The sequence below is a fragment of the Nycticebus coucang genome, chromosome 16 (assembly GCF_027406575.1).
Source record: "Nycticebus coucang isolate mNycCou1 chromosome 16, mNycCou1.pri, whole genome shotgun sequence".
NCBI classification, from domain to species: Eukaryota; Metazoa; Chordata; class Mammalia; order Primates; family Lorisidae; genus Nycticebus; species Nycticebus coucang.
Genome location: NC_069795.1, coordinates 72,898,394 through 72,911,481, shown reverse-complemented (window position 1 = coordinate 72,911,481; position 13,088 = coordinate 72,898,394). Strand labels below are relative to the sequence as shown.

Here is a 13,088-nt window from a genome sequence, read left to right as displayed (position 1 = left end):
GCGGAGTTCCCAGATGTGGCAGGAGCACCTGGCCACGCCCAGCTGGAGTCCTGCGCCAGTGGCCCCCGCCTGGCCTCTGCCTCCACTCTGCCTGACACTTTGGGCAGATGCTGTCTGGGAAGGGCATGGTCTCATCTCTGCCGCCTGCTGGGCAGATCAAAGGGGCTGGAATGCCCCTGGAATCCCTAGGTCCCAGGGCACGTGCCTCAGTGGTGAGAGGAGCAGGACTGTCTGCTGTCTGGTTCATTTTCAGAGGCAGATGTGTAAACCGTGGGCTCCTCCATGGGTCAACTTATGGGAAGAATGGGGATTCAGCTCCACCTCTTTGCTTGGGCATAGCTGTCCAGAACTAGGAGTGGTGGTCTCATTCACAGGAAAGGGCCTGGGCAAAGGGTCCCACCTCACAGGTACATATGTCACCCAGGCTGGAAGGCTGGGCTGGAAGATGGCACACAGCAGCACGTGAGGGTGGTGGGTGGACAGCAAGGCCTCTTAGGGTCTGGGACTTCCTCAGGCATGACCCCAATCCTTACAACCATGTTTGCAGTGGCTCAGGCCTTGTGTGGTACAGTTAGGATCTGTCACCTGTCAGGGGCAGGGCTTGGTCCTGGGCCTTGGGGTCCCAAAGCTTCTGCCCTGGCCACTCTCCCTCTCCCCTGGACCCAGGTCCTGTAGCCTCTGGAAGGGGTGCCAGCTTCTTGCCACGCACAGCCGCCACCCACAGGGAGAGCCAGGGCTCTGGGAGGCAGTCTTAGCCCCGGTGGAGGTTCTGGTTGTGGCTGAACAGAAAGGTGAGCACCTTTCTGGCTGGCCAGGTCTTTTAAATGGCCCTGCTAATGACCCTTTCTTGCCTGTTTTTCCAACATAGTCTCTCCCAGTTAAGGGAGCCACTTAGTCTAACACTGGGGTGAGGCAGCCACTGACTCCCCCTCATAATCCTGTGTCCATGAATTCTCTGTTCAGGTGGTTCCGTGCCACACCTTGGGGCATGATTACCTCTCTGTTCAGCCCTTGTGGGCCACAGCTGGCCTCCTGAGCCCAGGTCTCTGCACTGACCCATTAGCCTGGAGTGTGATGACCACAAACTGCCCAAACCTGGGACCTAAACTGGGTGACAACAAAAGTCAGCTCGAATGCCTTGTGCCCACTCTGCGGGGCGCCTGTTGCACCTCATCTCCTGGCTTCCTGGCCACGTCTGGTTCTGGGGCAGGTCTGCTCTCAGGGGAGGCAGAGGGACTGGGCAGGGCTGTGGGCTGTTTTCCCTGTGGCTCAGTCAGTTGAAGTACTGCTTGCCAAGCTGCTTTCTTATTGAATCTCCTGATGTCAGAGGAAAATGAAACTTAGGGGCTGGAGGGCTAATTTGGGTGTGGTTATGGACCATTCCTTTCACTACCAGCCTAGTTCTAGTCTCAGGCAGGTAGGGTCCTGTCAGTCTCCCCTCTGGGACCTGCTCCGACTCAGGGCTTCCCGGCTCAAGGGTCAGCACCCTCAGGCACTGCACTTCCAGAGGCAGGTGGGAGAGCTGGATGCTTGTAAACGTCTTACTTTTTCTGACCGTCAAAGTAGCCTCTTTGACAAGCCTGGACGCAGAGGCAGCAGAGAGAGGAGAGGCCCCAGGCCCTGCCGACACCTTGGGCTCGAGTTTCACACCCTGTGACGCGTGCTGTCTTTCTCCCAGGCCACAGAGGAGAAAGAGGAGATGGAGGAACTGCAGGCCTACAACCGGCGGCTGCTGCACAACATCCTGCCCAAGGATGTGGCTGCCCATTTTCTGGCCCGTGAACGGCGCAACGACGAGCTCTACTATCAGTCCTGTGAGTGCGTGGCCGTCATGTTCGCCTCCATCGCCAACTTCTCCGAGTTCTACGTGGAGCTGGAGGCCAACAACGAGGGTGTCGAGTGCCTGCGGCTGCTCAACGAGATCATTGCAGACTTCGATGAGGTGCCCGGAGGGGTGGGGGGCAGGCCATGCTCCCCGGAGGGTCCACGATTCCATGGTGTAGAGATCCATATAACAGCGGTGATGACAGGAGGCACTAAGTGACAGAGTGGGGTTTTAGCTCAGTTTGAAATTAAGCCTCCAAGCCCCTTCACAGCTGGCTCTCCAGCCACACTTGGTACCCACCATTCTTCTTGTGCCTTCTAGGGGTTGACAGATAGCTGCCTGGGATAGCTCAGTGCCCGAATCCGGGGTTTTGAACCAACCAAAGCTAGGAGGAGTCCCAGGCTGAGGGAGGAGGCAGGACAAGGACGCGGGGCCCTCATTCCTTTCTCTTGCCCCACGGAGCGCTGAGCACGTGCAGGCCTGGTTGCTGAGCCCGACAGGACAGTCTCGGTCCTGGAGTTGGCCAAGTTATGAGTGTGAAGGGGCAGCCCCAGCGGGGACGCAGGGCTGGGCATAGAGAGCAAGGAGGAGCGGGAGGGTAGAGCCAGGGCCAGGCAGCGTCAGGGGCAGCCCACAAGCCACCTGGGGCGGGTGGTGGGGGCTGGAGTCTTCTGAAATTGGTCTGGGAGGCTTCTGGCAGGGCTGGGAGACAGGAGAAGGGTGTCCCACTGGACAAAAATGAGGAGGCTTCCCCGGGTGGGAGGGCATGTGAGCCAGACCCTGTCAGGGCCAGAGCCCCAAAGGTGGCCAGTGACCTTGTCCTCGGGGGCTCCTGGTGTGGGGGTAAGCAGGTAGGCACAGTCGTTTTACAACAGGGGAGTGTGGAGGAGGCCTGGCTCTGTCAGGAGCGTGGGGGGCTTCACACTGATAACAGTGGAGACGGTCCTGCCATGGGAGAGGGACACATGAGGGGCCGTGCTGCTACAGTTCCCTGGACATCCTCTGTCCCTCCTCATGGACCTCAGGGTTCCAGATTTGGGAGTGAACCAGGTTTGGCCTCCTTCTGTCCAGATTATCAGCGAGGACCGATTCCGGCAGCTGGAAAAGATCAAGACCATTGGCAGTACCTACATGGCTGCCTCGGGCCTCAACGACTCCACCTATGACAAAGTGGGCAAGACCCACATCAAAGCCCTGGCCGACTTTGCCATGAGGCTGATGGACCAAATGAAGTACATCAATGAGCACTCCTTCAACAACTTCCAGATGAAGATAGGTGAGCAGGGCCCAGGGTGCTGTCAGGCCGAGGGCTTAGAGGGGCTTCCCCATTCCCCGTGTTGCATCTGTTGTCTGCTCCAGGGGGAGAAAGCGAGACGGCAGCAGAGGCTGATGTTACAGTTGGTGGGGGTGGGCACCGCGCACTCAGTGGTGTCCTCCAGAGCCTGGTGACGCCTCCTGTGCCTGTGGACATCCAACAGCATGTGGGGCACGCCCTCTGAGTTCCCACCTCACCCCTGCACTAGGAAGGCCTGCTTGGACCCCCAGACTGTGCCTGCCCTAAAGGCTTTGGTGTGATGCTCTGTGCCGAGGGCTCAGGGCCTACTGGCTGGCCCATAGGCAGATGACAGTCCCATTTATTTCAAGTAATACTGACCTAGTACCAGTGTTTTATGTACAAGTGTTCCAAATCCATTCAGTAAAAATGAAAAGCAGCAAGATCAGATACTTGATACATTTTAAACACAAGATATATAAACATGTTACAAATCATTTAATTTGCAAATTTACAAAAATGTTGAACATATATCCTACAAAATTTTTAGCAAGATAAAGCAAAATAGTTTAGAAAAGCAAACATGAAAAGAATGCTGTCATAGTGAGGGGGTTATACGGTTATATTTAAACTTTTTCAAAAGAGGAATTTTAAAAACAAAGTGGGTCAGAGGGGTTCTTATGGAGTTCTAAGGATGAGCAAAACCTTCTGGCTGCTGTAAAAGCTTTTCTAGTTCACACACCTTGGGGAAAGCAATGATAAGGGTGTGGTGAGAGGTTAAGTCCACGTATCTTCCTGGCTCTTCCTCCGTCAGCTGCCTTGTCTTCACTGGGGGGCTCTGATTGAGCTTTGTATATACATCTCTGTGGTGTCCAGGAGGGGTCCCTAGATCTGTGTCAGTATAGGGCCATTTTCTACTTGTTCAGAAAATCTTTGAGTCCAAACCATATGTATTTTTGTTTTTAATTACATTGCTTTATCACCCAACCTTTTATTTTGACAAGTTTCAACTCTGTGAAAGAATTGAAAGAATAGGCCGGGCATGGTGGCTCATGCCTATAAGCCTAGTGCTCTGGGAGGTTGAGGCAGGTGGGTTGCCTGAGCTTCAAGAACAGCCTGAGCAAGAGCGAGACCCCATCTCTAAATAACTGGGTGTGGCCCGGCGCCTGTGGCTCAGCAGCTAGGGCTCCAGGCACATACACTGGAGCTGGCGAGTTCGAATCCAGCCTGGGCTTTCCAAACAGAGACAACTGTGGCAGGCACCTGTAGTCTTTTCTTCTGCTAATCAGCTTTGGTTAGTGTTCGTGTATTTACTGTGTGGCCCAAGACAATTCTCCTTCCTCTAATGTGCAGCAGAAAAAGAGAAAAGATTGGATACTCCTGCTTCAGATTTCAAATTTTAAAAAGTAACAGTAATTCACAAAAAAAAAAAATACTGGCATTTCAACTCTCAAAATTACCACATTAAACCAAAATGTTGGGTTGCTAAGAACCACTATTGTGACATAAATACAGCAGAAGTTGGGCTTCCCCTGAGCGGGCCGGCTTGCTTCGTCCTGTGGGCACAGTGCTCTGTGTTTTCATTTTGTACTGGCTGGTGGAAGGCCCCGAGCGGAGCAGCTGGGAGCCTGCACTGCTATTGACTTCATTCTTGGTTCACCCCATCTTGTCCACCTACCCTGGTGTGCGTTTTTCTTGCAGTGTGTGTTTTTGTAAACTGCCTTTATTGGACCAGGACTGGGGCCTGAGCCTTTGCATCCACCATGGATAAGGAGCCGGGCAGGCAGTTGGTGCCCCGTGTTCCTTCCTTCAGATTCAGGAATATCTTCGGGGGGGGGGGGCGCTTGGCTTTGGGAAAGAGTCAGAAGGCCTCAGAGCTCAATCTGGTCAATGAGGTGATCGTCAGTTGCATCAGTTGAACAGTTCAGCCTGGTGATAACGTGGGGTAAAAGGCTGCCTGTGGCCAGCAGGACTAAAGAGGAGGGTCGTGGAGGGAAGTTTGGAGGACTGGTGACATTGCTGGCTACGTGAGAAGCCCCGAGGGATCTATTTTGGAGCTTCTGCTGTGTTTCTGGTCCTGCTCTGCACACACAAGAAGCAGGAAAAAGAGAGGCTTAACATGGACCAGCATAAACCGGTTTACACAATAGGAAGGGATACCCTGCAACTTGGAGGCAGGGCAGAAAATGTTTAGAGAATGTCAGTTGAGTGAGAGATGGAGGACACTGCTGGGCGGTGGCCAGCACAGCAGAGGCTCAGAGGCAGGGCTGCCCAGTGCTGCCATGGGGGGCATCGAGAAGAACACAGGAGAGCCAACGAGAGCCGAAGTGCTGGAAGAGAGACAGATGCTCAAATGGTGACCAGTGTATGGTCACTGCAGCATTGCTACCCTTGCTGAGATCCCCAGGAGCAGGATGAGAGCAGAGCGGCTAGTGCAGGTGACAAGTTAGATGGCAGCTTCTAAGAATGAGAATGGTGGAGGAAGACACGACGTGGGGTGACAGATGGGAAGTCCTGCTGTCTAAAAGCCATTGAGAGGACGATTAGGAAAAGCCAACTGACGATGCAAAAGGTCACAGGAGACCTTGCAGAAGGAACTCGTCATGGTAGGCTGGCCAAACTGAGTGTTGACCGGGTGACAAGGACATAGGAGCAGTGGATGTGTCTTGAATCAGCAAGCATTTGACAGGAGCAGAGAAGTGTGAGGCTGCAGGGTGAGCACAGCCTCAGGCCTGGAGGACCCTGAGCATCTTCAGGCCAAGAGTCAGAGGGAGAAGCTGCAGCTGTCCAGGGGAGAACGATAGTGAGGGCAGGCAAGGCGAGTGTTGGTCTTAACCTGGTGTGTGTGGCTGACTCCTGTCCCCTGCAGGGCTCAACATTGGCCCCGTGGTGGCTGGGGTGATTGGGGCACGGAAGCCTCAGTACGACATCTGGGGCAATACAGTGAATGTGGCCAGCCGCATGGACAGCACTGGTGTGCCAGACCGAATCCAGGTGAGTGCAGGAGCATCACTCACGTCATCCGCGTTGCAGGGGTGCAGGAGTAGGGGATGGTGGGGCTCTCTGATGTTAATTAGTCTTCAGGGCTGGCTAGCCACAGTTCCCAGTCAGCATTTCTGCAGCCAAGTCAGAGGGTGACAGGGTAGTTGGTTCTGATATCTTGGAAGCTGGGAGGGTGCGACTGTTTCAGCTCCTTAGTACCTTGGACAGATCTTCAGGTCTGTGCAGAGCCCTCTACTGGCCACGCAGTTGGGTGAGGTGGGCTGGATCTGTTGCCGATGCTAAGTGCTAAGAGAGCCACTTGGAGGACAGACAGGCACCTGCAGGGAGCAGGCTTTACCCCCTGGTGCCACAGACCCAGTTGAGGGGAACTTGGGGAGCCTGCGGCCCCTAAGGGCCCTGGTCAGAGATCCAGAGCCCTCTCTTCTTCCTTTGCAAGCTGGCGCTGTGATTCTCAGGCCCACTCCTCCTGAGCTGCTTCTCTTTGTTTTTCTCGAGTTTTCCTTGATTCTCTTTGCTCCAGTCTGACAACAGAGGCCCAAATTGGGCTGCGGTCCTGCACTGCCCTCACCCTCAGTTCCTCATAAGGCTGTGAGGAGTCAGCTTCCCCAGCTTTATGAGTGCTGACTGTGCTATTTTTAAGGCCTTTTCCCAATACTGACACCACTTAACTTCTCCCGACCCTGAACAAAGGGGCTGACCCTAAGCACAGCCTGGACAGGTCAGTGTGGCCTGGCTGCTTGTGGATGCTGGCCGAGAGGCCTGGCCAGATGGCCTTGTTTCACCTCTATCCTGTGTCAAGGAGAGGGGGAAAGAGATGGAAGAGAGGGCATATATATTTCCAGAGCTTCTCACTCACCCAGGGACTCTAGCAACCTCAGTGACCCAGCACTTCACAAGAACCTCAGTAACAGTGGGCCCCTCTTGGCAGCCCACCCCACATGCCTGCCCCTTCTCCCTCGCCTCCTGCCCCAGCTGGGCTATGGTGGTGGGGGCTTGATAGTGCTCAGAAATGCTCTTGGCTCACCTTGCAGGGCATTTGGCTGTGCTGCCATGCCCTGTGCCTGTCACACCGGCTTTTCTCTTTTGCCCACCAGTGAGTTCTCCTGTACGATCCAAAGGCCAGAGTGGAGTCAGGTGACAAGGCCTGGAACCGAATCCAGATTCTGCCATTTATTAACTGTGTAACTTCAGGCAAGAGACTTAGACTTCAAAAGGGTAACAGTAGCAGTGACTTCACAGAAAGATGAAATGAGAAAAACAGCAGTTCTCAAACTACTTGTTTGAAATTTAGTTTTTAAAAAAATCTTTCTGGGGCGGTGCCTGTGGCTCAGTGGGTGGGGTGCCGGCCCCATATACTGAGGGTGGCAGGTTTGAACCAGGCCCCGGCCAGCTAAAACAGCAGTGACAACTGCAACAAAAAATAGCCGGGCGTTGGGTGGGCGCCTGTAGTCCCAGCTACTTGGGAGACTGAGGCAAGAGAATTGCTTAAACCCAAGAGTTGGAGGTGCTGTGAGCTGTGACACTACGGCACTCTACCAAGGGCGACAGAATGAGACTGTCTCAAAAAAAAAAAAAAGAAAACCAAAAAAACCTTTCTGATTTGTCATGGAGGGATCCTTTTGTAAAACACACTGGCAATACATAGCCGCCACGGCGTCAGATTGTCACGCAAGTACAAGTTCCTCACACTCTCTACTCCTGGACTCACTCTGGCCTGAGGACAGCAGACCACACTCTAAGCCGCACTAAGGCAGCACACTCCAAGGGCCCAGCCCAGAGCAGGTGCTGAGCACGGTGTCACTCTCCACTCGTAGGGGCATTTCCGTGGGTCAGCTGCTGCCAGTCCCTGAGGGCCCCTTAGAGGAGGGGCTGCCCCACGGCACTTAGTGGCCAAGGTCACTGATGGCTCTTACCCTCTTCGTTTTGTCTCCTCAGGTCACTACTGACATGTACCAGGTGCTGGCCGCCAACACTTACCAGCTGGAGTGCCGGGGTGTGGTCAAGGTGAAGGGCAAAGGCGAGATGATGACCTACTTCCTCAATGGGGGGCCCCCACTCAGTTAGCAGCTGGCACTGACCATGCCAGGTGGCCTGGCTTCCAGAGGAATGGAAGCAGCTTCTCTGTTTGCCAGGGGCAGCGGGAAGCCTGCGCTGCGGCCCACATAGCCGCACTGGTTACATTCTCCACTTTGACTCCAGAAGCAGCTTTTGCCTTTGCGGGTGGGCAGTGGCGTCTGTCCCAGGCCCTGGGGTGCCAGCGTCCTGCAAGCACCAAGCTGACCAAAGATGTTTCCCTCTGTAGAAGACTCCACTAGACTTGGTCTGAATCTTGAGTTTTCTAACAGGTGCTGCTGCCCAGGGGGAAAGGAGCTGTTGGAGCATGTGTGGGGGTGGCGCAGCCCAGTGCACAGCGGCCAGGGCTAAGGGAGGGGCCTCAGCCTCACACATGGGGGAAGGTGGGCTTGGCTCTAGCCTGGGGGAGCCCAGGGGGCTGCTCTTCTATGTGAGTCTTTAAAATTCAGACAGGCTGCAACCCCTGTGCCATGGAGGGGTTTTGGGCAGCAGTCCTGGCTCTGGAGGGACTGTGGCCTTCATTGCGGTCCTCTGCCCACCTCCATGCACACAGACGGTGCTCTATGGGTGAAACGGAACTGATTGCGAGGGGAGGCAAGAGGACACCAAGCAAGTGATGGTTCTGAGGCAAAGAAAATATTTATTAAATAAAACAAAACAAGTTCTCTGTGCCCTTCTTTAGACTATGCTAGTTGTATGCGTGTAAGGGACATACGGCAAGTGAGGATGCCACAGAAGAGGGAGGGTGGGGAGCTCAACTTGTCTTTTTTGTATTTTTTATTTTGTATTATTGAAAGCCTTGGAGATCTAACAGATATGCCAAATTCTATATTTTGTAAATTCTCTATATTAGAAAACAGCTGTGCACAGCGGGGTGTTTGTGCTCATTTGTACTGTATGTATGTTGGTGCGTGTGCCAGTGTATACGTATGTATGTTCATGCCGTGGAACTGGTCTCACACAGGATGCATTTCCCTCACTTCAGATTTGGCAGTTTTGGGTTTTCCCAGGTACAACCAGAGCAGTAGGTGTGCCCTTTTGGGGTACCATATGCTTAGATGCACAAACACATTAGCCCATCTCTTTCTACCACATGCACACGTGCACACACACACACCGCTCCCCTTGAGTAAAACCAAACGGAATGTGACAAAGAAAACAAATAGCTGCTTTCCCACATCAGGCTGAACTGGAACTAAGGGAAGCAGCCTCAGCCTGAGCAGGAAGTGTGTAGTGTGTGGCTCTGCTCCCCTTCTTTCTCTGAGACTGCTGTCCCTGCAAAGGGTGGCCCCCGTGTACTCTCAGGAGCGCAGGGATGGTGGGTTCTCTGCTGAGGGTGTAAGCAAGCCTGGCCTGCCTGGATTCTCAGTTACTTCAGTGCAAGTGGCCCTCCCTGGGATGTGCAGCCCTCACGGTTGGGGAGATGGGGTGGACCCACCCTCTACCTGCAAACCAGAGGAACAGGGAGACTCGGCTCCCGAGAATATGGGGAAAAGGAAGCAGGAATGTTTTGTTGGGAGAAAGCAGTTAAATATAGTAAGAAAAAAATATTTTTTATAAAATATGAGAGGCATTTGGAGAATGATATAATATCACAGAATTCAAACAGAATCCTTAGGGCCTATGCCCAGATCCTTTCATTGCTTCTCAGGGCAGAATTATTCTCACCTCCAACACGAGCTTGAAGGAGGTGAGGAGGCAGCTCTGTGCCAGCTGCTAAAACGTTACTTGGAGCCTCTCCTGCCCGTACACCAACTCCCACCCCACTTTGAACACAGCTCAGAGAAGCAAAGTGTATGGACCTGAAACTGCCAAGCCTGAGTCTGTCCCAAGCTTCTGCCGCTCTATCCTTGGAGTTCTTCATTGGCCCTCTTGCCATCTTGCGGGAGGCTGGCTTTCTCCCGCGGTGTTGCTCCCAAGCTCCCTGCCCCTCCATATCACCCGCCTGTGGTGTTGGGTTTTCGTTCTGCTTCCACCCTGCGTAAAGTGTGCGTGTTGAGTTCATTCCTCAGTTGGTTGTGGCCTCCCAGGCCTCAGGGGCTCTTCCCATCCCAGCAGTGACTGGTGACAGCGTGCAGTGCTAGCTCTTTGTTCCCTCTAGGGAGTGTGCACTCTTTTTATTCCTGCTCTTGCAAAAACAGATACAATTATGATTTCCCATGGAAATTGAAAAGCCTATTTAAATAATTTAACTATTAAACACTTTCACTGGTGATGTGTCCTGGTCTGATTTGCAGCCTGGTCCTTGTCTAGAACAGTGCACCTAGCCTTTGGTGGGGCACTGGGGAGGGGGGCCGCAGGGGCCAGAGGGCTTCCCTGAGCAGGGGACAGCACACTGCTGTAGAGGTACTGTTCGCTGAAGACCGCGGTCACTGTGGTGGACAGCTGGGAGAACTGGTGAAAAAGAGCCAGTGAAATCTTTTTCACTGAACCAGTGGCCACATGGGGACATAGAGACAGCAGTCCTGGCCTGCCAGGTCTCCTGGCAGTAAGAGTCTGCTCTGGACTGAGGATCAGATGCCAGAGGGCAGGAGGCTGAGATGAGGAGGAGGGGTTAGGAGAAAAGGACACACGGAAGTAATAGAACCAGAAGGCCAGGAGCAGTGGCTCACATTTGTAATCCTAGCACTCTGGGAGGCCAAGGGGGGTGGATTGTCTGAGGTCACAGATTTGAGACCAGCCTGAGCAAGAGTGAGACCTCATCTCTAAAACTAGCCAAGTATTGTGGTGGGCGCTTGTAGTCCCAGCTACTTGGGAGGCTGAAGCAAGAGGATCACTTAAGCCCAAGAGTTGGAGGTTGCTGTGAGCTGTGATTCCACCGCACTGTGCCGAGGGTGACAAAGTGAGACTCTGTCTCAAAAAAAAAAAAAGAACCAGAGAAGACCCAGTGTCAAGGGAACAATGTTTTAGATAGGTGACCCAAACACATTTATACACTAAGGGAAAGAAAGGTGAAAACACAGAAATAGAACTCGGAGGACTGAAGGAGCAGGGAGGGGATGAGCTACAGGCCAGAGGTGAGCTGACTTATACCTGTGCGGCCAAAGATGGTGACATCTCTGGGCACCACACTGGGATTAGCCCCATGCAAACTTTTTTTTTTTTTGAGACAGTCTTACTTTGTCACTTTTGGTTGGGTGCCATGGCATCATAGCTCACAGCAACCTCAAAGTCTTGGGCTCAAGGGATCCTCTTCCTCCTCGTCCCAAGTCGCTGGGACTGCAGGCTACTCCTCCTCCTCCTCCTCCATTATCATTTGCTATAATGCCCAGCTATTCACTATCTTGCTCAGGCCAGTCTCCATCTCCTGAGCTCAAGCAATCCACCTGCCTCAGTCTCCCACAATGCTAGGATTACAGGCGTGAGCCACTGTGCCCCACCCAAATATTTTTAATCCTCCTAGGCACCTCATTTCACTGATGAAGTAAATGAGGCTCAGAGAGGTTGAGTTATTTGCCTAAGGCAACATAACTGGTAATTGACAGGGGTGAATTTCAAAGCAGGCCCTTCTGCTATCAAAGCCTACAGCAGGCCAGAAGAACCTCATCCTCACCCCCCTAGGAAGTGGTAGAGAGGGCAGGGTTCCTGCCCGCTGCCCTCATCAAACACAGGGTTATATTTGGGTTTAGGAAATAAATCCAGAGGGAGTTGATCAAATTACGTTTAATACCAGTGTAAATAAAGGAAGCAGTGAAATTTCACTGGCTTCACTGAACCAGTGGCCACATGGGGACACAGAGACGGCAGTCCTGGCCTGCCAGGCCTCCTATTCCAAAGAAGAGGGACATCACTGGGACTTCAAACTTGTATAGTGAAAGATGTGATTTTATACAGGTAGGAGTGTAACTGAGAAATTTTCAGGCTGGGGTACATCAGTTGGAAAAGGAAAACAATAAGTTCAAACTTTGGGGGCTTCTTGGCCTAAGTGGGAACCTGAGTTCCTAAAGAACCCCCACCCTGCTGCAGCTAATAGAGACCAAGCCCTCAGGCGGCCCCACAAGACTGCCCGACCCCCGTCACCCGTATACACACACATGCTGCACATCGGGACGAAAAAAGAATGCAACACGCAACCTTTGCAAGCCATCCCTGTGTTCATTACACTGATGCCAGAAAATGTATTTGATTCTCCCTTAGGAGGAGAAAAGCCTGTCTATACCTAAAATGCTAATTAGCAAACTGTACTTGAAAAATGCTGTTGGTAAGTGGGAAGAGTTTTGAACACCCCAGACAGCAGACACCACTGAAACCAACACCAGACTTCAGCTGATGTTAGTGACACATTAGCGGGAAGGCACCGAGAATTTTGGTGCATTGGAGAAGCTGACACTCAATATTCACTAGGTAGCCATGTCACTTTAAGACATTTAGGTCACAAATACATTCATAGAACTTTTCTAAGAGCAAAAACGCCTGAACGGCATGTAGTGATACCCAGAGCTATGCTTTTTACACGATAAAACATGGAGGTTTTCCATGTTGCCATGGCCCTGAGCTGTTCACCAGCAGAAGATGAGCTGCTAGGCCTGACCTAGAGGCTGAGCCTGCGTGCCTGCAGGGCGGGACAGCATCTTCAGGCCCTGGGAAGTGTAATGCTCAAAAGCTGTGCTGAGCAGATTCTCACTGCTCCCCGCCCCCAAACAAGAGAATTACAATGACAGGGCTGAAAGCACTCTGCAAATTGGCTGCTTTTCAATTTGTCTAAATCAAAATACCACACTGAAGAGAACAAATGCTGTACAGCTCACCTGCAGAGGGAAGGGGACAAGGCTGGGTGGGCCGTGCTGTCCGCAGCTGCCCACCTCAGCCCCTCACTCAGCACAAGTACCAGGAGGAGAGAGGGCAGGGTGGAGTTACTTATGGGTGTGGGGAGGGGGAGGACATGGCACAGGAGATACCACCAGCCCTCAATCT

General features: G+C 52.9%; 1 protein-coding gene across 1 annotated transcript in view; it reads left to right on the top strand.

Moving 5' to 3' along the window:
• The window catches only part of ADCY5 (adenylate cyclase 5), a 164,609-nt gene extending 154,223 nt beyond the window's left edge, over window positions 1–10,386 (top strand). The window contains exons 18-21 of the mRNA XM_053565247.1: window positions 1,679–1,942; window positions 2,897–3,101; window positions 5,968–6,092; window positions 8,037–10,386. Of these exons, the coding sequence (XP_053421222.1) occupies window positions 1,679–1,942; window positions 2,897–3,101; window positions 5,968–6,092; window positions 8,037–8,165 (723 nt within the window). The 3' untranslated portion in view covers window positions 8,166–10,386. The remainder of the gene's footprint in view (window positions 1–1,678; window positions 1,943–2,896; window positions 3,102–5,967; window positions 6,093–8,036) is intronic.
• Window positions 10,387–13,088: the final 2,702 nt, after the last annotated feature.